This window comes from Chelon labrosus, assembly GCF_963514085.1.
Source record: "Chelon labrosus genome assembly, chromosome: 5".
NCBI lineage: Eukaryota > Metazoa > Chordata > Actinopteri > Mugiliformes > Mugilidae > Chelon > Chelon labrosus.
In genome coordinates, this window is record NC_140341.1 from 3,734,328 (window position 1) to 3,761,187 (window position 26,860).

Here is a 26,860-nt window from a genome sequence, read left to right on the forward strand (position 1 = left end):
GGAGGAGAGAGTAGCGCTCAGACAATCAGTGTGAGAGAGAGATAGAGGTAGAAACTAGAGGAGAGAGAAGAAGCTGGCTGGGGAACAATAGTTGAACAGATCCAGTGTTCCTTGTAGGATCTCGTTCTCTCTGGATACCTCTGCTGTGTTGTCTGCGGCCGGCCGCTGAAGGTAAGACCTCCGACCTGAGCGTCACACCTCTGGATCACCTACACCAGCACCACGTCCTCTTTTATCAAGGAGACCCTGTAATGTATGCTGTAGCTGTAGCTCCGAGTCCGGGTGAAACTTCTGCTCTCACTTCTTCTTATTTTTTTCCCCCCCTCCTACTCTGAACATCCCTGAGCTCAGGTGCACATTCCTCTTTTACTGCAGGTCCTTTCTGCGCCGCGCGAGTCCAGAAAACTGCAAGTGGTTGTGATTAGGACGCGGCGTGACCTGATGTGTAATCTGAGGGAAACGTTGTTTGTGCTGGCGCCGGTGGAGTTTGCTAATCAGGGACTGACTGGGAAGGACAGCGGAACCCGTGGAGCTCGTGAGGAGTGCACGGGTGCACGGGGTTAAATAGCGGCGCGAATAACTTTGGATATGTAGGAATATGTGTTTTACAGGTGCTTGAGTTTATATCCGTGACTGTATGATTGACTTGGCCCGTTCTTTTAGAGCCTGAGGGCTGCTGGCTCATGGTATGAGGAGATGATGACAGATGTAACAGGCTCTGTGGTAGGTAGGTAGGAGGAGGAGATGAGCTACCACTTCCATTTGACTAAGAGGGAGAGGCGTGCTTGTGATAGAGAGAGAAAGAGAGAGAAGGTGTTTAAATGAAAAATGAAGTGGCGAGGGAAGAGTCGGCGATAATGAGAGGGGCGAGAGGAACAGCTCGGGTAGGAAAAACATCTGAGAAAGAGAAGACTCTTCTCGGGACGGGAAGGACACAATAAATAGGAGAAACAGAATGAAACTGAGATGTGTGAGAGAGGTGGAGAAAAAAGAGAGAGCTGGAGGAGGTGAGAGTGTCTGACTGACCCAGGAGGAGAAAAAAGAAAAGAAAAGACAAGAGACTGTATGATGCAAACATCCCTCCAGACATCCCTCTCCACTTCCGGTGACGCCAGATGAGAAACAGTTTGGACAGTAAGACATTTTATTATTTAATATTTCAACTATTTCAAACGTCAAACCTCGTCTCAAACTAAAAGTCACCTTTAAAGTGTTTGGAGAAGAGAGAGTCGGGGAGACGAGGTGTAGGAGGTGCGTTTGAAACGTTGCACATTCAGCCAGGTGCAGAAAGACAGCAATGCTCTGGCAGAGCGCTGGCTTTTTGTCTCTGCGCTCTCATGTTTCATATTCTCACACATGGATGCAAACGCACGCACACTGGGGCCCATTGTGAGCGTATTTATTTGGACAGCGCTGACGCTCCGATAGGCAGTTCACAATGTGTCACCGCCGCAGGAATGTGCTCCTGACAAATGGATGCTCTGCACGAACCGCAGGGCCACCGAGAGGATCCTTAACGCCAGCCCGTCAGACGAGTGCGTGACAGATATCGGCTGCCCCGAAGAAACCCAGTCCAGTGGGATAAAACAAACACGCCCACGACTCCTTTCGCCCACCCTTCCCGAAAACGCCCTGGGCTCGGCGCTGAATGGAGAATCGATCTAGTTTCATTGCGCGGCTTCTACCCCGCAGCTCGCCGCATTCTTTCAATCTTTCTTTCTTTCTGATGAGGATGGAGAGAGCAGGCTGAGGTGCTAGGGGTTTAGGATTTGAGGTGCGTCGACCCGTCGAGAGATTAGGGGTTCTGCTCTTCACCAAAACCACACTAAACCAGACAATATTTGCAAAGATGTGCCCTCTGCGTCGTCTCTTTCGGCCTCCCTCCGTCTCCGCGCCGTTTCCGAGAAGCCCAAATTGCAAAAGCTAACACAAGCTTATCTCCGGCTCGCGTGGCTGCCTGTCATTGGCTGCACGCTGCTCTCAAATCCACACTGTTTGTCTTATCTTTACTGTGGGGGGATATATTTAGTGAGGAGCTTAGCTTTTAGGAGGTTGGCGCGTGGGGAGGGTAACGAGAGGGAGAGAGGAAGTTTGTGTGTGCTCGCTTTCGGGAGCTGGCGTCAGTAGATGGTGGAGGAGCTTGGCACTCTGCATGCCACACTGTGTGTACGTATGTGTGCGCTCGGAGTGTATATGTGTGGCTAGAGGACAGGTCTGTGGTCCCCTCCCTCCCTCCCTCCCTCCTTCCCTCCCTCGCTGCAGTCAGGAATCTGCCCTTTAGTTTATTAAAAGCTGGTGAAACAATGGAGGGGGTGAGGTTGGGGATGGGGGCAGGTGGGGAGATGAATACAGAAAATCATGACGTAAACTCTGGGCACGGTGCAGCAAATCAGAGAGGAGTGTGGTGATGTAGTTGGAAAGCAGAAGAAGAGAGGGAGAGGCAGTCCAAAAAAAAACAAAAAAAAAACGACACTTCCCCTTCTTTACCTGTCAATTCACCCTAAGTTCCCACTAGGGATGTCCTGATCCGTATTGGGGCCGGTCCAGGCGTTTTTAAAATGATTGGATTGGTATTGGGCTTCAACCAAGCCTGATCTTTTGTTGTTATTTATTTTATCTCTGCCATAAACCTCTAAATCCCCGTAGAGTCAAAACATCTTATTCCTCTTTGTTGGCTAGCGTCAAAGCTGCCAAAAATCTGAATAAAGGAAGAGCGGAAGTGGAAGATAAAGTCTGGCAGACAGAAATTTGCAAATTGTTCAATGTGGATGTCTGGTGAGGTGGTAGTAGGAGATCATCGTTCAGTCGTACCAACTTGATTCAATGACTCAACAGTAAAACAAACAAACAAACAAAAAAGGAATATGTCAAGCTGCATTTAAAAGATGAGGAAAGTTTCCTGGAGACAGCGTCAAGGAGAAAAATCTTCTAGAGAGGGTTAGGGAGTTCGACCGGATCATTTCTGGAGTAGAGAACACAAGGTACCAGCTACCCTCTCCACACTACATTAACTTTGACAGATAGATTTATTGGACTGACTCCAGTCAACTCTAGGAGAAGACAAGGAAGACAAGGACAGACTTTAGGAAGCTACAGGAGACCAACTCTAGGAGAAGACAAGGAAGACAAGGAGAGACTTTAGGAAGCTACAGGAGACCAACTCTAGGAGAAGACAAGGAAGACAAGGACAGACTTTAGGAAGCTACAGGAGACCAACTCTAGGAGAAGACAAGGAGAGACTTTAGGAAGCTACAGGAGACCAACTCTAGGAGAAGACAAGGAAGACAAGTAAAGACTTTAGGAAGCTACAGGAGACCAAGTCTAGGAGAAGACAAGGAAGACAAGGAGAGCCTGTAGGAAGCTGCAGGAGACCAACTCTAGGACATTTAGGATCAGAGAGGGACTCCCTAGACATCCCTAGTTGTCTTGTCTAGACATCTAGGGCTCCTGCTTCCTCATGGGACTCTGCACAGACAGCCTTCAAATCTAGAGGTACTGTTGTATGATCTGTTGACCTTAACTCATGTTTCGTGAGATCATGGTGACTTCCAAACTCTAACCAGGCAACCCTTGAGTCTGAGTGACTTTAGGACATTTAACATCACGACTCAGAATTGGATTGAGAGGCAAAAAAAACTTGGGACATCCCAAATTCCAACTTCAATGCACCTGTTTTCTCAGCGTGGCAGCTTTATAACCGAACGGCCCACCGCCACCGCGGTCCCTGGGCGAACAACTGTGTACTCAGCTGCCCGGCCGGCCCGGGCGATAAAGCAGTGGATCCCTCTGAAGATCTGGCTCCTCAGCATCAAACACCAGCATCCCAGCAATGTTTAGAGCCCCGCGGCGGCAATATATAATGGCCCCTAGAATACCACATGCCCGTGTGTGTGCTCCGTGTGCATATGTGTGTGTGCTCGACAGAGAGAGAGTGAACAAACGCCCATAAGTAAGGTGGGCAGGGGCTATTTATACATGCACCCCACTGGTAAGAACAAAACACGGTGACGACGAGGGCCGAGAAATTCTGTTCGACACTGCATATGGCTGCCACAGTTTGGAGGCTCCGTGGTGTCACTTTTCACAGGATTTTCAGATCACCGTTTCACTTCAACAAAAGTCTTCATTGTGACTTTTTTTTGTTTGTTTTTGCACCTCGTGTCTTCTAAGCCTTTAAAGCCAGGTTATTATTTTATTATTGCTGTTCATAAATTGACAGGAAATTACAACAATTAAACGCGAAATGTCTGAAATATGCAAACAGCACTCCCATAACAGAAGACTTTCCATTTACACAGACATATCCTTCCTTTTAAAAACACATTTCTTAAATAAAAGCAGCAATAAAACATATAAATACTCCTATACTGCAAGAAAAATATGTAATATACCTTCATCTATACGCACTTACTTCTTTCCCACCGTTGCCTCTAAGAGAGACCTCACAATATCTTCGGTCCTTAAGCCTGGAATCACCGTCTCATAACTCCCCAAATCCAAAAGCTTCAAACCAGAGGGATTGTGGGTACGTAAGGAGGGGTTGTACTGTGGTTATGTGGTTTTGGCTCCCCAGATATCCTCAACCCAGGCTGGATATTTCTGCAGATTCTGGGCCTTTCTTAAATGATCTTGCCCCTTGGCAACATTGCTCAAGTTGTATCTACGAAAAAAAAAACAAAGTGGAATTTGCTTAATTTGATTTGCTCCATGACAGACGATATGTCTTTTAATAAGCAGCAAATGCAGATCTAGAGACAGGTCTGAAGTTACATACAGCGCACGCCGTGTAATAGTTTCATCTGCCTCTGGGCCTCCAGCTTTCTAATTAGTTTCCAAGTACCGTAAAGAAGAAAAGCTTTGAATTTTGTTATTTTTTTTTGTGCCAAATTATTGAGGTTTGTTTAAGGAAAAACAGAGCCAGTGGACAGACTGATGTAGCAATACAACTTACCTGGGAGGCCTGAGAGGGTCCATGCTCAGGACCTACAGCTCAATCAATTGACTGTTTGCTAAAAGATTGACCAATGTTAGGTCTGGAAAGCGTGTTGAGGCAATGTGCATGGGTCTGCAGTAAGAATAAAGCTTAGTTTATATTATAAACATTTATACTTGTCTGCTTGTAGCCTGAATGCCAGTCCAGTGGTGGAAAGTTGGTCCTATCGTCTCTCCGTTGGGAACTGATTATGCTCTGGCAAAGATCAGAACGGCCAGTCAAATTGTCTGAACGACTGGCTGTGATTGTTTGTAGGACTATTTGCATTCAGAGGTATTTTTGTTCTCTCTGTATCGGTTGAAATACGTAATGAAATCCAAACACACTCAAATTCTAAAAAAAGTTCGGCCATACGAGGCTAGCATTGGTGTAACTACGCTGAACATTTTGAACGGTTACTTTTACTGGCATGACTGCAACGCAAAAACGAGAGAAGACGTCTTAGTAGATGGTGCGTAGAAGGGAGTAGGACAATTCCTTGGGACGAGGAACTACATTTTGTAGTTGGTCCTCCTTCAGCTTTGATTACAGCACACATTCTCTGTGGCATTGTTTCGATAAGCTTCTCCAATGTCACCAGATTTATTTCCATCCAGTGTTTTCCATTTTTCACCAAGATCTTGTATTGACGATGGGAGAGTCTGACCACTGCACAAAGCCTTCTCCAGCACATCCCGACTATTAAACATAGCCCCTTGTTTTTCTTTGATTTGTTTTCACCAAACGTTTAAGTGATCGTCGATCTTGATCAATCAGAATTTTTTTCCGGCCACATTTCTTCCTCAAAGATGATGGTTCTTCACTATCCTTCCAGTTTTTAATAATGTGTTGGACAGTTCTTAACCCAGTTTTAGTAGTTTCTACAATCTCCTTACATGTTTTCTCTGCTTGATGCATGCCAGTGATTTGACCCTTCTCAAACAGACTAACATCTTTTCCACGACCACAGGATGTGTCTTTAGACATGGTTGTTTAAGAAATGAGAAGCTACTCATTGCATCAGTTGGGGTTTAGTTGGTTATTTGCTTAGTTAAATCCAGGTGGAGACTTTTGTTTTTTGGCCAGACATTATACTTATATTATGCATCTCAGACTCAACTGGACTTGTTAAAAAAATCTGCCAGAGACAGCGTTTTTTTCCAACCATCTCGTGGAGCTCGTGTTGTTTTGCACTCAAATTTAACTGCGGTGTTTCAACACAAATTGAGTCTGTACTTGAGGTGTCGGGTGGCATAGGAAGGATGTGCATGCAACGGTACGTTCTATTTAGATTTGGAAAGCTAGAGTGTAACCCAAGGTCATTTTGCGCAACCACAATTCACTAATGTTCCCTAACCACCTCACATGCTGACAGCACACATGAGGCAAACTCAAACACTTGAATGTACGGGTAAGCAATGGTTGCAATTCAAAAATATAATTAAAAAACCAATAAGAAAAAAGAACGATTAAAGAGACATAATCCTTTCCACTGAAAGAGAAGTCATTTACCATCATTAGTCTCATAATGAAAGATTTTTTGTTTGTATTTAACTGAGTTTTTCCCCTGTTAGTTGAGCTTGATCTTGGTCCTTAATGGCATCTGTGTAAAAGAAATAAATCTGGGAAAGCTACAGCATCCATCACCTCTAAGAATTAAGCCACCACTTGTTTTAGGCTTGCTTCGAACTTGGCGAGGTTGGGATATAATTCAGGACGTCTCATTAGTTCTGCAGAACAGAACACACTCTCTCCTTCCTCCTCTACCCTTTTGACGCAGCAAGAGTCTAGCCACCGTTGTCTACCGTGTTACCGTGCATGCAAAGTACTCCCGCTCGACTGAGCTCTGAACCTGGAATTACTGGGCATACCTAAAAAACCATGACCCAACACCACGGACTGTTCTCCAAAGTAAATTTTAATCTGATTGTGTTTTAATAAAGATAAGGTGGCTTTGCAGTTCCAATAAAACAAAAGCCTTGCCTCGTCAAATGGAAAATTTGACTTGCCTCGGTGGAGGTTTACTGGACGGAGCCTGGCCTCGCCGCAGCTTTTCTACAACACTCGTCAAGTGGAGCTGTTTACTTTAATCGAGCTGAAATTTCATGGGTAATTCGGAATGAATGACTCGCTGCAGTTTGCGGGGCTCCGCTGCCAACATCGTGATGAAAACAGCGAAGGCCCAAGGTGACACTGGGAGTCTGGATCCAACACAGCTCCCGAACATAATCAGGACAACAGAGGGGTACGAGGGCTTGGAGCTGGTCCGGATGGAAAACGAATGAGATGCTGCAACACAATGGGGATTTGTTTTAGTAATCATATCAGAAAGTTTGAATGGACGATGGGTTTGATTCCAAACGCTAGATCCAGGAAAGATATAGACCGTAACGTTTTTGGGTTTCAGGGTCATTATACTTGGACGAGAGTGGGTCGGAGGATGCAGCTGCTTTTTGTAAACTGTCAAGCCTTTAAGCAAACCAGGTAAAGGTGAGGAGGCCACGCTGAACCGCATGCTGCTCCAAACCTTCTGTTTACTTCTGCTAAAAACCTGCAGGGCAGACATCCGGGGGCATTAATAACTTCTCAGTTTGCACTCTCACGGTGCAGTGATGAACTCACTTGGATTCAATCTCCACGTATTATCCTAAAAGCCCCTATTATCTGAGCTACGTATCAATATCACCGGCTTTCAGAGCTTAGGCATGGCCGGCCAAAAGAGACAGTAATTATGATGTGTAGTCACCTTGTAGTGATGGGATGTCCCTGCTTGCATAGCAATGACTTGCTCAGCTGGCCGCGTGACAGGCAGATGACAATCAATACTTGTGCTGCACATTAAAAGGTGGTGAAGTCTGTCTGGCTCCGCTAATTGTTAATCAGAGAGGATGGAGCTGGCTGTAGATCAAAATTACAACTTTCTGGGTAAAATAAAGTTTGACTGGTCCTTGTCCTTGTATTTGACAGATGGACAAGTGCCATTAATACTTTTGTTTGCTTTGCTTCACAGTGAGACTGCAACCAGGTAGAATCACGATCTATGAGGAAATCTCAAATTAATTTTCTGGCATTATAGGGTATTGCGACCACGTTTGTTTTCTGAGCTGCAGCTGAAAACTGTCACTGGGCACCAAAACTACGAGAACTGGTAAAAACTGCAGTTTCCCAAATGTCCACTAGAGGCTGGCGCCCAAAAAACGAGTCACCCCCATAGACTTCCATGTAAAAATGTAGAAATAAACATGTTTACAGCCTGGTACAGAATAGAACTCATCTGGTTAAATTATATCGAGGTTTAAAATTATGCAGAATTAAGGGCGTAGAAGCTAATCTGGAGTGGGAGTGGCGCTAAAGACAGCTCGTGACCCGTAGCAGCTAACCTGGAGCGGGAGTGGAGCTAAAGACAGCTAGCGACCTGTAGAAGCTAATCTGGAGCGGGAGTGTGGCTAAAGACAGCTCGCGACCCGTAGCAGCTAATCTGGAGCGGGAGTGGAGCTAAAGACAGCTAGCCACCTGTAGCAGCTAATCTGGAGCGGGAGTGGAGCTAAAGACAGCTAGCGACCTGTAGCAGCTAATCTGGAGCGGGAGTGGAGCTAAATACAGCTAGCGACCCGTAGCAGCTAATCTGGAACTCCCACTAAAGAGCTAAAGACGGCTAGAATCAAGAAGAATCAAGAATCAATAGTATTTATTGCCCCGAGCCGCTGCGTACACCCGCGCCGCCATCTTGAAAATCTATATCTAGCGACTTATAGCTAGCGACCTGTAGCAGCTAATCTGGAGTGGGAGGGGAGCTAAAGACAGCTAGAATCAAGAAGAATCAAGAATCAAGAGTCTTTATTGTCATTGTGAGAACGTAACGAACGAAATTCTGCAGAGACTCCTGCAGTGACTGACTCTTTGTTCGCTTTGGGGCAGGGGAAACATTTACATATTTACATATCCAACAGATCTGCAGCGCCGTTGCTCAATTGTATATTCGTCTTTATTTCCCCCAACTTTGTTTGTTATGCACCACGCTGTTTGCCAGATGATCTCAAAATCTGTCTAACTTTGGTGCCAAAGCTGGAACGGCGCTGTGAGTCGTAATGTAATTAGACGGGAAACCCAAAACAATACGCTAAAAGAAGCTACAACTCAAAAGGGAGTTGGAGAGTCCAGTAGTTTTCAGCACCATGAGCAGAACCTTTCCTTTCCGCCTCAAAGTCATTTGTTATTTCAAGTGTTATTATAAGAACACTGCAGCTTTAAGGTAGGCTTTGTGGTATTAGCTGATCTTGAGAACGTGTTTAATAGAAAACTTTGTATAAATAAATGTATATAAATAAAGCTGTGGACCACGGGCTCAGCTGACATGCAGGAAACCTGGTGCTGGTTAGCTATTAGTTATTCTATCGTGGTATATAATGAAGCTGTCGTGTGTTTTGCAATGTACACTGCTCTTTATGGGAAGTTGGAGGCCACAGGGCGCACACAAAATGCATAGAGGGTGGTAGGTGAGAGTTGCCTTGGGTGGGTGGGTGGGAGGTTTGTGAGCAGCAGACTTTTCCCCCGGGGGCTCTCCTACAGGTTAATCAGGCCATGTGGAGTTCTGGAGAGGTGGAGGCAAACATGTAGACATAGCTTGTAAAAACTACATCCAACATGTCTCTGAGCCCGTCCTGTGTTTTGTGACCGAGTGTCGATTTCGTCTTCTGCTCTCGCTCGATCTTAAACGACCGTAGCGCTGAGACAAGCGCGCTAATGACGCTGATGGCGATACCAGCAGCAGAGGCGGGGATCGCAATGCTCGGTCGGGGCCCGGCTGGCAGGGCCGGAGGTGCTGATGGGTGCTGGCTGCTCGAGGCAGCTCCGAGAGGACGGGGCCGTCCCACTATGTAAACCCTGCAGCGCGAGTGCGACGGGCCAGCGAAACATCTCGGGGAGTATTTATTTTAACAAGCCAAATGATACTTCTACTTCTCTCAGGAGGAATGTTAAGGTTAAATGATTCCCCTCAGATAGAAAAGAACACCGTGGGAGGGACGGGAGGGCGCTGAAGACGGAGGGACGGAGGGGATGTGTGTGAAGGTTTTGTCTGAACTTGATGCTTGATTTTAATTCAAATAAGGAAATCGATGCACAGGTGTGAAGCCTCTGCTCCAGAGTTTAACTGACTGCTCCAAATACACACACAGCTTCTCTTACTCCAGCTTTAATACTTTTAACACAACTTGTACCTCATCAGCTACTTCATGCTGGGTGGCGAGCTACTTTGTCCAAGTCAAAATGACTTGTCGTGACTACATTCAATACTTTTAGAGTCATTGATGACTTGCAATCATTTTTATTCCCTTTCTTGAGTCAATGTATATTAGAAGGCTAACTTCTTAGCTCGCTAAAGTTTTGAAGAATTAAGTGCGTGTCTGCTTTGAGTGACAGGTCAGATCTCAGATTGGCTGCCCGTCAGTCTGGTCGATCATGACTGACCTATTGGGCGCCTATGTTGTTCATGGTCACATGCACCAATATAGACTGTAGAAAAAATGGACGACGCAGCTCCTCTTCCTCCCATTGGTCAAACTGAGGCTAGAGCTCCAGGGACGCGGGACGCTAGCTAGTTAATTGCATTAATTCACTTAAAATCTCATTAAATAAAACACCAAAGGTCCCTCAGATCCTTCAGGTTGGTTAGCACAGTTTACAGCACAACTCATTTGTTTTTTTACTTTACTGTATAGTTACTTTAGTGTTTTTGTTTAGAGCATAGACTGTATATAAATATGGACAACACATCCCCACTTCCTTGCACTGGCCAAACTGATGCTATTTTCCCGATGATACGGGCGGTGCCATCTTGCGACTTTGGAGCCAGATTCTCATCAGTACGATCCAAAAGTGGAGCCACGTGGAGCCGCGATATCGATGCCCCGCCCACACTTCCTCCAGACTCACTCGTGTTTTTGTTTAACTAATACTACGCTCTGCTCTACCTCCACCAGTTACAAGGAAATGTTGGATTATACACTGCACTTATTTTTAAACAACTCATGGTCCCACGGGGCGCTTTACAGAGCAGTTGGCATGCCAACTGATAGCCGCCATTATGTCACATCCTGTTTCTTTAGCGTCAGATAACTGAAACGAAACTTATCCCACAAATGAACACTTGAACATACGTCAACATTATATTAGCTACCTGAAATGACAGAAACCATCCTTGAAAAAAAATATTAAATGTGTATTTTAGTGTTTTAGTTTGACGCAAGTCCCGCCCACAAACATGGAGGAGGTGGAACTTATAACCCATACTGCAGCCAGCCACCAGGGGGAGGTCTGCTTGCTTTGGCTTCACCTTAGAAGAGCTGTTATGGCGTCCATCTTTTATATACAGTCCATGATGCAAGCCACGAAACCAAAGTTAGCTTGCTAATGTATGATCCATTTGATTGAGCATGCAAAAAATAAACTGTGTGGGATAATTTGGGCTTTTTTATTTACTAATTATTTTTGAATGTTGTGTTTTAATAAATTGTGCCTCTTTCCAAAGAATAGCGAAGCTCCATCTGCCTGTCAGTGGATTACATGACATCATTACGTTGCTCCATAGTTGCTAGACGTGAATAGTTGTTGTGGTGGATGCTGCAGTTTGTCGCTCGATGGTTCCTGTGCGTCGACTGGATCATTTTTAATGCGAGGCTACACTAGTGTAAGCAGTCTGGGTGGTTAAAGTACTAAACAAACCATCGGTCTAATATTTTTGGCAGTCTTTGAACAGCTTTCAGGCTGGAAACCATCAACTGTATCTGGCAACCCTGGGACTAATACTCTGTCTGGAAATATTCAGAGAAACAAGACGAATATCTTGAATTTAATAATTTGATATTTCCTCTTTACACTGAAACGCCTGAATAATAACTGTGGAAAAACACATTTCTGCGTATAAACAAAATAAGATTGCACCTAGGTTTGCAGTTTTTTGCCATTTCTTTTAGGTTTTAATCTTATAAACAATCACTCCATTTTATTGTATAACCTCTGCAGGTTTACTGTGGACCTTTAACACACAGGTACAGTGTAAATCCACTTTAATTTTGGAACGACTATTTTTGTGAAATAGGTACGAGTTTACGAGCAGCTGGTGCAAACCTATCCAGTAATTGACACGTTTCTACATGGGCCAGGTTAACATTAAAAAAAACAAAATAATGTCCTTAAACCTCCACCCCTCGTCGCTCCGCTCCGCTCTCTCTCCGTGACCCCACATGTACCCACACCTCTCCCTAATTCACAACACATTGCCTCTTGGTAAAAACCAGCCTCCAAACACAAACCCCATTGTCGGGGAGGACTGTAAAAGTATGAAGAAAAACAAACCATAAATACACGTGAAAATATGCTGCGGGACTGGCAGAGCGTTCGCAGTCATGAGAGGGCTTGTTGGGAGAGCGATTTGTTTTAATGAAAAAGTCATTCCTGGGGAGAGGAAAGCTCCCGGCTGCAGGCTGTTTGTGCATGGCTTAAGTTTCTTCTGCGTAATAAAAGCACCAGGACTCAGAGTTTGTGTCTGCATGTGTGTGTGCATTGTGTCGACCGTGGAGCAAAGGAACACTAAGTAGGCAGCCAGGTCTGGAGGCCCAGACTCACTAGAGCAGTCAATCAAAACTGAACTCTGTGAGAAGATGTCTGGAGGTACAGCTCCATCCTTCACGCATCTTATCCTCCGCTGCAACAGACAAAACATGTTATCGCTCTTCTTCTACCCATCTGTTCTTGTTTCCACTAACGGCTAAATGTTTTGTCTTCCAGACTTGTGTCGGATTACGACAGCGAGGGATGGAGCGACCCAACGAGGCAGCTTCTCACAGCAGGTCGCTCACTTTTAACGTCCACCGCGCAAACAGGAAGTAAGGACGCGTCTCTTCTTCGTGGTGAACCTGTAAAAAAGAAGATAACAACAACAAGGTGACGCGTCAGACGTCCCGTGAGGATCCAGAGCCTCGGGGTGGCCCCAGTCATGAAACCTTCAGCCGCCGCCGCCGCCACCGGGGGCCCCCCGTCCGGCCTCCTGCTGGTCCTGATGTGCTGCCCCCTGCTGGGCTTGGTCCAGTCCGCCAGCAGCAACAAGGCCAGCGACAACGGACACCAGCACCTGGTAGACACCGACCCGGAGCGATGCATGAGGCACCACTTTGTGGAGACCATCACGCACCCGATTTATAAATGCAACTCCAAGGTAAAAGAAAAATTATGACCTGCTGGAAATGCAATTTATTTATTTTAAAAACTTTATGAACCACATCAGAACTGAGATGCTCTCCTCAGGGTGCAAAGACAACTGGACCATACTCATACTTTAAATCTGATACTCACTGAGCCTGTATAGCCTAAAACCACATACATATTTCATACACTCCTAAAATATAACTTCTGACATCTACAACCTCTGTAAATTATGGTTTGTATTTGACCAAAAGCAAGTTTTCTAATGAAAAAAGTCAACATTTGCACAAAGTTAGCTCAGAAATCGACGTGTTAGTTTGCTAAAAATCTACTCTGTGGTACAGGAGAGCATGAAATCCAAGGTGTATCATCAGGTCACCTCCAGTAATGTTACCTGGTGACTTCTAGCTGTTTATAGCAATCCTATATTATAACCTGGGATGTCCCGATCAAGTTTTTTTGCCCCCTGATCCAATACAGATCTTTTAATATTAATTATCGGCTGATATCAGATCTTAAACGTCCTAGAGTTGGTCTCCTGTAGCTTCCTAAAGTCTGTCCTTGTCTTCCTTGTCTTCTCCTAGAGTTGGTCTCCTGTAGCTTCCTAAAGTCTGTCCTTGTCTTCCTTGTCTTCTCCTAGAGTCGACTGGATTCAGTCCAATAAATCTTTCTGTCAAAGTTAATGTAGTGTGGAGAGGGTAGCTGGTACCTTGTGTTCTCTGGTCATCCAACGCTGCCATAAACTCCCTAACCCTCTCTGGAAGACGATCAACTACTACCACCTCACCAAACATCCACATTCAGCTATTTACTCCAAGCGTTGTCTGACTCATTTTTATTTTCCAGAGTGATTTTGCTTCCTCATCTTCAGTTTTTGGCAGCGTTGACGCTCGTCAATGAAGGGGAATGAGATGTTTTGACACCACAGGGACGTGGTTTTGGTTTATGGCAGACCTAAAATAAATAACTACAAAAGATCAGGCTTGGCTGAAGCCCGATACTGATCTGATCCTTTTAGAAATGCCTGAATCGGCCCCAGTACCGATCGGGACGTCCCTAATTATTACCAGGGCCGAAATACACTGTAAAACGTTCCTACTTTGTATAAAATTACCCAGAATACATTGCAAAGTCTGGTATACTGTGCTGTAGGTTTTAACAGCGTCCATCTGAGTGTACAGACAAATCCGCAGTGTTATCCGACCTGTCTCCCTCTTGTTAGGACGTTGTGTAAAGCAACAGAGCCGCTGACAAATGACCTCATTTGTGACAAAATTTCAAGTGAAAGCCCCAAAGTCCCCAAAGCGGAGTCCGTCAATAAAAAAATAAACAAACTCTCCAGTCATTAATCTCACAGTTCTCTCCGTCTACTATTAACCTTGTTGCCCCCAGAAGGCCTCCTCCTACATTTGCTCAGCCCAGTGTCTTTCCTCCTCCGTCTTTATCTCCATCATTTAGATGAGTTTAGTTTCTCAGAGAGCTTGTGTGTGTGTGTTTGTGGATACGTGTGTGTGTGGTGCTGGACATGGGCCACGCTGCAGACATATTCTGCACCTCAGCTGGGACTCAGGTTTTTTGGCCCGAGGTGGGGCCGTCTCCCCCCTCTCTCCTGCCTCTGCCAGCTGCTTGAAGGGAGAGAAGAGTTGAAGAAAGACATGGAGAGTGAGTTCTTGTGAGGACGACGGTGACCCGCCGACTCTGACCTGTAAACGAGCCGTCGGTTTTCTCTCTTTGCAGTTGCTCCGTATAGTGTGAGTGATCTGTTCTTTGGTCTTTTTTTTTTTTAAATATTCTGACTCCTGAGTGCACGGAGCAGGTGTCCAAAGACTCAGCTCAGACGACAGCACACAGAGAAACGGCTGAAAGCATGACAGGGTTGTGCAAACTAGTCGACTAGTCAGTCTATCGTCTTCAGATGCTTTAAGATTGTTACATACTCCATGAGAAGTGAGAAATTTCTTCTCGCTCCTAGTGCTGCAAGAACAAGAAAAAAGTTTGTTCTAAAGAAACTCAAGTGCGGAACTCCAGGGAAGTCCTCATAGGCCCCTCCCACTGCAGTACGCGTGCTAAGCATTGTGGGAGATGGACGACGAGGAGAGGCACTTTTCTTATTGTTTTTGGATGTCAGCCAGTCGTTTTGACGTTCGTTCAGCATGCACCCACACACGGTATGACAATCACAGAGTGGCTGCTAGCATTTCTGCTTTTCCACATTAACCACGCCCACTTTCCATTTCTGACTAATCAGTCAGTTCTTGCTTCTCGTGTGAGTATGTGACAGCCTTTAAGCATCATGTCGACTAGTCACTGATCACATGACGATAACAACATGGCTGCAAGAAGTGAAATACTTCACTAAAGATGAAGCTCATACTACCGTGACATGTCAGTCCTGAAATACAACTAAACTACCACTGCAATGCATCTGAAAAGGCTAACGCTAGCAGAGGAACGGTTCAAATCCTCTGGACAGCAGTCAGTTAACAACTTCACCAAACGTCCTGTGGTAACAGAGAGAAGGAGGCTGCACATCAACTATTGGATAAAGTTATTAGACCTTTAGCTGCAGTAACCCGGCTGAAGTACTATTAAATGCTACTGATGGTGCTGAGGTGCTGCATGTTTTTATACAGGCTATACATATCTGCAGCTCACAGTATGTAGCACATGAGCTGTCTGTTCCCATCGTATGTATTCAGGTCAACAATATAGATTTATTACTTTCTACTTTTTTTTTAATTTCCAGTGTCTTTATTGATTTTCATTCCATTAACAAATACAATATCCTTCCCGACCTCTACATTCATTCTCTTCTCTGTTCCAAGAAGTGAAATCAATACAGAAATTAAGAAAAATAAATAAAACACATACATCAATATTAAATAAAGTTTACAGGTAACCTTGGAAAATAAACAAATACAAAACTAAAAAAAAAAAAAAATCATACATAATTGAGAGTTTCCCTTCTGCTCTCGCATCCTTTCACTCTTGGGATTCAACCCGTTTGACTTTAAGGTCATTTTATGTTTATTCCTAGTCTGCGTTTATTTTTTCTGGATGAAGATTCACAGACTCTGTCCCAGTGCGACTTTTTCTGCACGGAATCAACATTTGGAGTTCATTAAAGCTTGGAGTTGTGAATAATGGTGATCAGGTTTGTGAAGAATCAGCTGGAAAAGTCAGGACGCTCCTTCTTAATAACACCTGGAAATAATAAGGATGTTTAGCTTTCAATGTTATCAGCTAAAAAAAGATCTGATACTGTTCTTGACTTTTTCCAGCTGATTCTTCACAAACTTCTTTCCACTGTTAAGATTCATCCCTCTGACTCTTTTTTTATTTGAGGTAACCTAATAGCATCTCCCCTGTATTTGTCTTTTTAATAAACTGATTAAATATTTTCCAGATTTCCTCATTTTTCCCCATTTACTTTTTAAATACATATCTTATTCTCTCCCCTGACAAACGTCATTACATATTTCTGATCCATGCACCAGTTCAAGGAGCCTCCAGACCTTTACCTCTTTTTGCAGAGTTGACAAATTTATGTTCTTGGGGTTTCCTATTGAGATCCGCTGGAAACCGATGCAGCGATATCTTCTTGGAGACCGTCATTTTATTGATCACGTTCTGTCAAATCTGAGGTAGAACTACAGGAAGGACCCAAATAAACGACACACACAGGAAAGAGACTGGATGAAATACTACAAGACAGTTTAATGGAACCTACAGAACAAAAGACGCAGCTGTCGCTAAGCAGGATAAATATAAGAGAAGTCGAATTAAAGATGTCCTGGAAGTAGACAAAGAGAACTCAGTCAAATTACTGAAACAGAAATATCATACTTGAGCATTTATTTAATCATTTGTTCATATTTATGAGTTGCAAAAGTAAGTGGACCCTTGTTTTCAGCAATAACAGCAACTGACTGTTTCCTGCTGAATTTTAGCCCATTCCTCAGAACATGAGACATGATCTTGTTCTTCTTAACCATTCTTTTGTAGAACCACTTGTGTTCTTGGTTCTCGTTGTCTTGCTGCATGACCCAGTTTCTCTTCAGAGACGAACTTCAAGGTCTCAATATGTGGGCTCGTCCGGGATTTGAACCCGGGACCTCTCGCACCCTAAGCGAGAATCATACCCCTAGACCAACGAGCCACGTATCAGTGGTCAGAAGATGCTGTTCCAGATTCTGGTCTTTCTATTCTTGAGGTTTGTCAATGGGTTGCAGCCTGTGATAAACCCTCTGTATTTGCTCTTGGGGCGTCTTTTGTTCATGGTAGTCTTGGATACTGATGTGCCTAACCCTCATACAGACCTCATGAACAGCATCCAGCATTTTGTCTCCATAAAAAATGATTCAAATCATCAGCGGATGTCCTAAAAGTAAATGAAGAGAACCCAATCAAACAAATGACACAGAAATATTATAAATTCTTTGACCTCCTTGTGCCTCGATAACATCGACTAAATGTTTCTGGTAACTGCTGATCAGTGGTCTACAGCAGCTTGGAGGAATTTTAGCCCATTCCTCAGAACAGAACCACTTCAGTTCTGAGATGTTGGTGGGTTTCCTCACATCAACTGCTTGCTTCAGGTCCTTCCACAACATTTCTGTTGGATTAAGGTCAGGACTTTGACTTGGACGTTTCCTAAACATTCGTCTTGTTCTTCTTTAACCGTTCCTTTGTAGAAACACTTGTGTTCTTGGGCTTGTTGTCTTGCTGCATGACCCAGTTTCTCTTCAGAGACAAACTAAAGCACATCTAAACAAAGCCAAGGTCCCAATATGTGGGCTCGTCCGGGATTTGAACCCGGGACCTCTCGCACCCTAAGCGAGAATCATACCCCTAGACCAACAAGCCATGTGTGAAATGTCAGAAGATGCTGTTCCAGAGTCTTATTGTTCTTAAGGTTTGTCACTGGGTTGCTGTCTGTGAGGCGTCTTTTGTTCATGGTAGACTTGGATACTGACATCTTGCTGCATGACCCAGTTTTTCTTCACATTCAGCTCATGGACAGATGTCCTGACATTTTCTTTTAGAGTTCACTGGTAGAATTACAAATTCATTGGTCCATCAGTGACCCAGCAAACCGTCATTTGTTTGATTGGGTTTTCTTTGTCTACTTTCAGAACTTTCAGGTGAAAACTTGTTGATTTCTTGAGTGAGTTTTGCAGAAATTATGCAGAAAATTTGACAATTGTGAAGGAATGCATAAAAGGTCAACGGGTTTCTTTAATCAGCAGATGGAGTTTTCTTATGAAATCTGCACCTTCTTCTTAAGAATGAACTTTCAGGATTAGAACTGTTCCCAAACACTTTATTTGTCAGTAGAAGTCAAAGTGATGAATTTCTTATTCTGTCCAGCCAACTGTCCAAAACCAAGAATAAATACGATTAAAAAGTCTTTAGAACAAAGCAAATTCTCACATTTATGAAACTCATGTATCAGCTTTATAACGGACTCTCACAATAAACTAACAATTTAATCATGTCCAGACACAGTGCACTGAATCAGCTGAACACCAATCTGAAATGGAAGAGATTTAACTCTGCACAGTTTCTGCACAACAAAACTACTAAAAATAAATCTTGATTTTACATGAATACGTCAATAAATATAATTAAGACGGGAAATATTCCTGATTATAGCCCAGTTTTTATTTTATTACGGTGATGCTGCGTCACTTCTTTTGATTGTGAACTTATTTTTTATGAATCGCTGCCTTGGTAAAAACATGAACAGATGAATGAGAGTCCACTGTATCTGTGTTTCAGCTGGTCATGAATGAAAGGAGGTGCAGGAGAGGTGCAGACAGAGAGGAGGCTCGGTTTGATAAAGCCTGATCCCCAGCCAGGACAAAGACAAATGGTCTTAAAGTGGCGACAACGCTCCTGCTGTGTGTTGTGTGTGTTGTGTGTGTGTGTGTGTGTGTGTGCGTCACCCTGTCACGGCCCCAGACAGGCTTTTGTCAAAGCGGGTACACGGGTGGTGACACGCAGCAGCTGACAGAAGGACATGACACAGGAGTCTGTTTAGGGAGGCGACAGGAATGCAGTGACCCACAGAGGAATGCTTGGTCGGACGGTCCTGACACTAATCAGGCCGGCGCTTTGTGTGTGTGTGTGTGTGTGTGTGTAGGTTTGAGCTCTCTGATCTGACTCTTTGATACAGAGGTTTGATCCAAAAAGGTTTAAGAAAGGAAAATTGACTTGTAGAGTTTCTTAAAGACGTTTCATCCATGTAGCTTCTTCAGTTCTAAAAGACTGGTGGTGGAGCTGGGGTTTAAATATGTGTGGGTGTTACCCATCAGACACTCACATGGTTAGGGTCTGTTCTCGACTCGGTCCTCTTTCTCCAAGGAACGGTTCTCTGAGGACCCACTGTAAGTCACAGGCTCCAGACTCAAGGTGTGAATGGGGGTGAATCATCTTGGGGACAGATGTTCAGACTGTGTTGTAGGTTGATGGCAGGTTATATCTCAGTCAGAGAAGGATTTTTTAATTTTTGTTTTTATTTGACATACACTGATCAGCCATAACATTAAAACCACTGACAGGAGAAGTTAATAATTACATCGACCATCTTGCGACAGTTCAGTGTTCTGCTGGGAAACTTCTGGACCTGGCATTCATTGGTGTGGATGTTACTTAGACATGTAGCACCCACCTAGACCAGACCAGGCACCCCCACCCCATAGCAATGACCCATCCCAAGCAGGATGCAGCCTGACACAGGCACACACACAAAAACAACTAAAACAACTAAAAAAAACATGAAGAACAGCACAAGGTGTTGACCTGGCCTCCAAATTCACTAGATCCCAAACTGATCAAGTATCTGTGGGATGATCCACAGAGGCCCCTCCCCTCAAAGCCCCCCCCCCCCCCACTAACACCATCCTGTTACCAGACACCACAGGACACCCTCTGAAGGCCCATGTCCATTCTCTGATGAGTCACCACAAGGGAGACCTACACAATATTAGGAAGGTGGTCATAATGTTATGCCCGATCAGTGTAGTTGTGTTCAAGGTGTAGGTGTATGACTCAACTCAAGTCCAGTTGCCTTTCTTTAGTGTTTCTGGGTACACCATGAGAATCTTCACAGAGGTTTTACTTCATAGCCTCTCTTGTGAGCGTCTGTGCAACCTAGAGCTCTGCATCAGGTGTAGGAATGTGTGTCTGGGTCTTGTTCCTATCTCTCGTTCTGCAGGTGCAAGGCCGAGCCTCCCGCAGCCCAAACAGCTCAAACACTGCCTCATTGTGCCGGGAGACTCCCTTCCTCATCCCCGGCCGAGCCCGAAGGTCACAGAAACCCCCGCGCGAGCGACTTATCTGTGTTTTCTTAACTCTCCCGCATGCTGTTTTTCCAGATGGTGTTGCTGGCGCGCTGCGAGGGCCACTGCAGCCACACCACCCGCTCCGACCCCCTCATCTCCTTCAGCTCGGTGCTCAAGCAGCCCTTCAAGAGCACCTGCTCCTGCTGCCGGCCACACACCTCCAAGCTGAAGGCGGTGAGGCTGCGCTGCGCCGGCGGGACTCGCATTACGGCCACTTACAGATACATCCTAGCCTGCAACTGCGAGGAGTGCAGCTGAGCAGGCGGCGGCACCCTCCCAGACCCTCAAGACTCTCAAGATCCAGCATTTTCCTTGGCCCCGGACCTCACTCTAAAGCTGTCCAGAGCGCTTTGGTTGATTATTGGATCAGAAAATTGCCCCGGAGAGGGTTGTTGCTGTTGTTATCTTGGGAGTGATGGTTTGGAGCAATCGTATCGCCTCCACTCGGGCCTTAAAAAATTGACCCGCAGCCCTTGGAACACTAAAACGCACCATACCCTCTCTCCCTTATGTTGCAGCGCAAACCATATGAGTCTTTTCTTTATTTTTTCCAGCTTGCGAGGCCAGACACCACAAACTGCAGCTCCCGAGGGCCAGCTGGAGACGCACCGCACTCATTAAAAGGCCTCCGTAATTCAAACCACACACGCTCCAAAAAAATAAATAAATAAAACGCAGTTTGAGAGCTCATTACTAGTATCTGTAACAGCCCTCTCCCAGCTCAGCCCTCTCCCGGCTCACCGTAAAGACAAGCGCCACCATCCATTCGACAACAAAACAACACGCCTCGTTAAAAAAACATCGAGGAAAGAGCGAGGCTCCATCTGCAGGAGGCGCGTGGCAGCGGCGGCGGAACCACGGAGGAGCACCTGCGCCGTGCTTACTCACCCTATGATTAACATTTTACACACTCCCTGCTGACTTTCATCTAGCTGTATAGGACCTTGACTGATGCTGACGGGACAGCTCGTCAAATGAACGATAAAATAAAATAAAAAAAATAAAAAAGGAGCTCCGAGGAGGAGAGAAGACGGCGGTTTGGCAGGAGTGGATGAGGCGCTGGTCGGGTCTGTCAATAGACTGTCAAGGGTATCAGTGTTCAGTGTTCAGTGAAATGTAATCTATTGTATTTGTGATGTTCCTGTCGACTTTATTGAAACTGCAGTTACTATCATGCCGGACTGATAAACTGCTGCTAACGTCTCTTGTGTAGTGACTCATCAAAACAGCGATGTGTGTGTACTCTCTCTTCATAGTTGTTGAGCTGCAGCCTCGTATATATGTGTCTGTGTGTGTCCCTTGTGGTCTGTCTTTCTGAATCTGAAAAAATGTCTCGTTGTTCAAATTGTGGTTTTCCTTCGAATAAAACTCGGAATTCAGAGAATATGTTTGGAATTTGAAGAAATAAATGAAGAGTTTAATGGGAGCAAAGAAAGTGTTTAAAGGTCATGACACATCAAGACAAAGGTCAGTTGTTGTCCAGTATCTGCCCCAGATTGTGTGGTGAATCCATAGACTGTATATAAATATGGACAATGCATTCCCCACTTCCTTGCATTGGTCAAACTGACGCTATTTTCCCAGGGGTACAGACGGCGCCATCTTGCAAGTTTGGAGTCTGATCAGTACGGTCCTACACACTTGAACATGCATCAACATCATATTAATTACCTAAAATCACAGAAACCATCCTTGAAAAACATGTATTTGACATGTATTTTAGTGTTTTAGTTTCATGGAGTGGGTGGAGCTTATGACCTATATCGCAGCCAGCCACCAGGGGGAGCTCTACTTGCTTTGGCTTCACTTTTGAGGAGCTGCTCCGTCGTCCCTCTTCATACAGTCTGTGGTTGTATCCTGAACAGCTCGCCCTAGTCGATCAGAGATATATCTCTTAAGGATCTAGTGTACGTGGCTGCTCACTGCGCTGCTAGCTCGGCAGCGCCTATGCTAACCGTCTAGCTAGCTAGCTGCATAACTACTACCACAGTTTCCACAAGTAAAACTAAATTTTGAGGCTTTGAACAGATGAAAATTCACAGGTAAGGAACGACGGTCTAGAGGTGACGCACCTGAACAAACATTAGAAAAAGTACTGAGGATGAAACTACTACTTTTAATACTTTTAGTACTTTTAATTCTACTGCATAAGAACTGATTAGAAGACTGCAGGTGACCCGAGTGAACTAAGATCATGTTCTTTGAGATGTATTTCAGTCTTTCAAGTTGAGCTAATTTAAAACCTGAGGCGACGACCGATTGCTAAAAGAGGAGGGGGCGGAGCTTATGGTTTGCAGAAATACTTCAACCAGCCACCAGAGGAGGGGAAGATGAAGAATTTAGGATCGGGAACTGGTCAGACATTTGTGTTCCAATCTATGGTAGCCGTCGTTCCAGGCTGTGCTTTGCTAGGTAAGCCTCTTGTATATGTTTGAAATGAAATACAAATACTGCTAGTGCATGGATGAAGCTAGCTCTACTAGCCTCCATCTGGGTTAGCCCAACGCTTTGAGCTCACTATCAACATAGTAAACTCACTTTGGTTGTCGTCTAAAAGCTGAGATAAATTCAGTTTGACATCACCAATCGTCGCTACAACTCTTTGGATTTCTTGTTCTCTTGTAGCCACATCGCTGCCGGTCATCTCTTCTAGAAAAGACAGGAAAAACCATCAGTCACTGGAAAATTTCAGACATTTTAAAGCGAAATCTTTCAGCTGCACCGTAGCCGAGGCATGAACTCCATCCAGCTCCGAGACAGCTGTTAGCGGAGCGAGCATCGAGGCTGAAATCAAAGGGAAATGAAAAACAGCGATGCCGGATTACACTCACGCATCATTTCCCGTGTATTCGTTGTGCATGTGAACAACACTTGAATCCGTCCCAGGAACTTTAACAACCTCAATTATGAAGACGTACGATGTAATTGCATTCAATGGCGAGTCGTAAATAACACTAAACATGATGTAAAATTGACTTATTGTGGCATTTCTTTGCTTCCATGGGGTTTTACATCATAATTCCTGCCAGAAACGTGGATATAAAAAAGTCAATGGACTTCTGGTTTGGAGGAGAAACTCTAAACCTCAAGGCCACCTTGTAGCTTCATGTCAGAGCTTTTTCCCGGAGACGGTGTGGATTAACTGAAAGTGTGACTCTTTATTTACTTCATGCAAACTTTCTGTACAGATGTCTTTGTTGTGTTCAGAGCTCAGACGTTTGTTTCGTTTCAGTCTCGACTGCAACCGACAGCGGGGCCGGCCGCTTCACACGTGAACCTAATAAAGTCGTTATTTTTTTTCCCCATTTGACCGCGGAGGCGAATCCACATTTCTGTTCTGTCTCCTCTCACTGTGTCTCTGCTTTATCAGCGCACAAACGCACACATGAGAAGAGGAGGCATTTGGCTGCACGAGGCGGGAGGTATAATTAACCGGGGAACCAGTGCGACTTAGTGACAGAGGGCCAAGATAAAGGCCGTCGGCTCTCCGTGGCCGTCGGCTCTCCGTGGCCGCCGGCTCCCCTCTGTTCGGCCCGTACTCGCGTGGAGGCGTGAAGGAGGCAGTTGGCAACTTGCAGACTTTCTAATTAAAGTATCATTCGTCAAATGCAGGTTTTTCATCTCAGCCAGCTTCCAGGTGTGAGGCGGCCTGGCGGGCACATGTGCTCTAAGCAGACATCCCACATTTATTTATTCATTCTTGATCCTAATCATAACCGTGCGAGCGCTAAATAAAAATCACACAGGAGTGGCGTTTTATTGGACCGAGCTGCAGGTGCCTCGTCATTAGGAAAAGAGAAATTCACCTCCGTGTGTGTGTTTAGCATTCCTTCGGAACGCCAGACGTGAAACATGGACGGCGGCCATGTGCCGCAGGGCTCACTGTGTGACTATTAACCGCTTTCGCATTTGTGGCGGAGCAGAGGTTTGTGTTCACTCTGTCAGCACGTACTTAACGAGGAAAATATGAATATTTCGGGGCAGAAACTCCAAACGTGTCAAACAATAATCGGGAAACTGTGACAGAGTTATGAGCGTGGGCTTGTTTGCATCTTTAAAATGCAACTTGTTCTCTCCACTCGGCATAGAAAGACTACTTGCTTTTAATTCTGCGCTAAAGTATTTACCAGAATTTATGTGAAGTTAATGAGTCCGTATCAATCAAACCGGAGGTGATTTCAGACTAAAACAGCCGAAACTTTGGAAGATTTCCACTTAATTATCCGTCGGCTTCAATTAGAGTCTCTGCTTTGATGCATGAACTTGTCGTCTGCCCACAAAGATGATTAGATCAACCAAATCAGATTTATTAAATGGAAGATCAATCCACTTAAAAGGCTCCGAAATTGGGCTGGAAAAATATGAGGTTTTAAGTTTCTAAAACTTTAATGAGTCAGAAACTTCTGATAAATGTTTGTTTGTCCCAACTCCCCCAGAGATCAGTCCAATGACTGTACCCCCAGTCTACCCCGAAGAAAAAAAGAACTCCAGCGTTCAGTCTGGGCTCGGGGGCAGCAACATAAAGTGGAGACATGTGACAGAGTTAGACTTTAATCATCCACAAGGAAAATTGCTTGGTCACAGTAGCTCAGTTGCACATAAAAAACACACTAGTAGAACCACAAGTAGAAAGAAAGATAAAGAAACAGAACAAGAAACAGGGACGCAAGAATATATACATAGGAAGGATAGTAAGGTGCAATAGTGTCCATTAACATGAATAGTACAATATTCTGAGACTCTGCAGATTAAAAGTGGTCGATTTAAACAAGGCCTCTTATTCACATGGTCTCAGGTGCGGTTGGTTGAGGTCATTAAGTGTCAGTGCAGGTGTTTGGCTTGTGCTTAATTACCTTAATTACCTCAACAAAGGTGCAGAGGGACATAACAGTGACTGAGAACCTTCACAGTCATTTTGTCTGTTATCTTTTCTGTGAAGTAAATGCATGAAAGATTAAACTAGTCCAAGTTAGTTTTAGTTCATTAAAAAGGTTTAATTTCCAGCTCATCAGAAGAAGAGTCCCCTGGTCCAGGCCGATGGTCGTGCATGAACTCCTGTCAGGTCGCTGCTGCCCTCTGCTGACAAACCTGCAGCTGAGTTTACTGCGAGTCCTGCTGCTGTGTTCAGGTCTGCAGCACCACACAGTAAACGGTAAAATGTGAAAATAAAATATAAGATAATAATTTCCACCTGTGGTTTTGATGCACCCCTTCATTCACACACCTGGAGCGGTGGGCTGCCACCTGTGCAGCACCCCGGGAGCAATCTGTGGGTTTAGTTAATTCATTTATTCTCTGTAAACGCTTGTCTTGTGAAGGGTCGCAGCTGTCATTGGGGCGAGAGGCGGGGTCCACCCTGGACAGGTCTCCAGTCTATCACAGTGCTAACACAGAGAGACACTCACACCTACGGCCAATTTAGAATCACCAATGAACCTAACCAGCATGTCTTTGGACGGTGGGAGGAAGCTGGAGTACCTGGAGAGAACCCACGCAGACAACAGAAACATAAATTTCCACCACAGGCGCCTCCTCAAGGCACCTCAGCCATGGATGCGGGTTGGGGAGCGACCCTGTGACCCTTCAGTGCCAAAGCTACGTGCATCCTCTTCTTCCTGCCTCCAGTCTCCAGTCATTGTGCATCTTATATTCTCCCTCCTGCAGACAGCTGCATCTCATCATCTGATTTGTTGAACGGCAATTTGGAAGTCGGAAACAGCTATATGCAAAAATGTCCAATGATGCTCCTCTAACAACCCATTATCAGTCAGAGTCTCCATTTTCAAGGTGTGAACTGGGTTGGAACTGTATTGTAAATTGATGGCAGATTAAACTCAGTCGACCTCCTCTGTTCAGACAAGGTTTTTCCAATCTGACATAGATGGCTTCCTTTGCTTAAGATTTGGATGTTTATATCTTCAAAGGAGTTTTAACTTCTGTCCCCAAGAAATTTAAACCCCATTCACACCTTGAGACTGGAGACTCTGACTGGAGACTCTGACTGATAAAGGGTCAGAAGCTCCAGTCCCCCCCTCAACAACAGGTAAGTATCTAACTGTTAATGGAAATTAGCTGCACCAGTTTCTGGTGGTTAACAGAAACAAGTCAAGCACGTTTCTGACGGGTTATACCCACAGAGTTTCCTATTTAAACCTCCCACCAGTCCCTTAGAAATGAAGAAGCTACACGGATGAAACTTCTTCTCAGAAAAACTCTACGAGTCCAGTTGCCTTTTTTGGATCTACTTATATTTGGGAGTTAGCACAGTGTTTTTATGAATGCAGGCCCTCTTCACTCTTCTTCACTCCATAATACTTCAAATCAAGGCTGTAGCAGCTCT

At 44.8% G+C, this 26,860-nt stretch overlaps 1 protein-coding gene across 2 annotated transcripts; it reads left to right on the top strand.

Annotated features, from left to right (window-relative positions):
- Nucleotides 1–22,355, top strand: ndp (norrin cystine knot growth factor NDP). 2 transcript variants are annotated; one of them, XM_084545086.1, is made up of 3 exons: nt 1–171; nt 12,761–13,187; nt 20,554–22,355. In XM_084545086.1, exons 2-3 carry the CDS (start codon nt 12,969–12,971, stop codon nt 20,776–20,778), a joined length of 444 nt encoding a protein of 147 aa, XP_084401212.1. In that variant the 5' UTR covers nt 1–171; nt 12,761–12,968; the 3' UTR covers nt 20,779–22,355. The 2 variants fall into 2 exon arrangements, with proteins under 2 accessions (XP_084401212.1, XP_084401213.1); XM_084545087.1 differs by lacking the exon at nt 1–171 and adding an exon at nt 801–1,134.
- Nucleotides 22,356–26,860: the final 4,505 nt, after the last annotated feature.

Bases quoted from the DNA above. Each gene is read 5' to 3' on its own strand.
- ndp (XM_084545086.1), top strand. From the start codon at position 12,969: ATGAAACCTTCAGCCGCCGCCGCCGCCACCGGGGGCCCCCCGTCCGGC. The intron at 13,188-20,553 runs GTAAAAGAAAAA...CTGTTTTTCCAG, and splicing joins TTTATAAATGCAACTCCAAG to ATGGTGTTGCTGGCGCGCTG.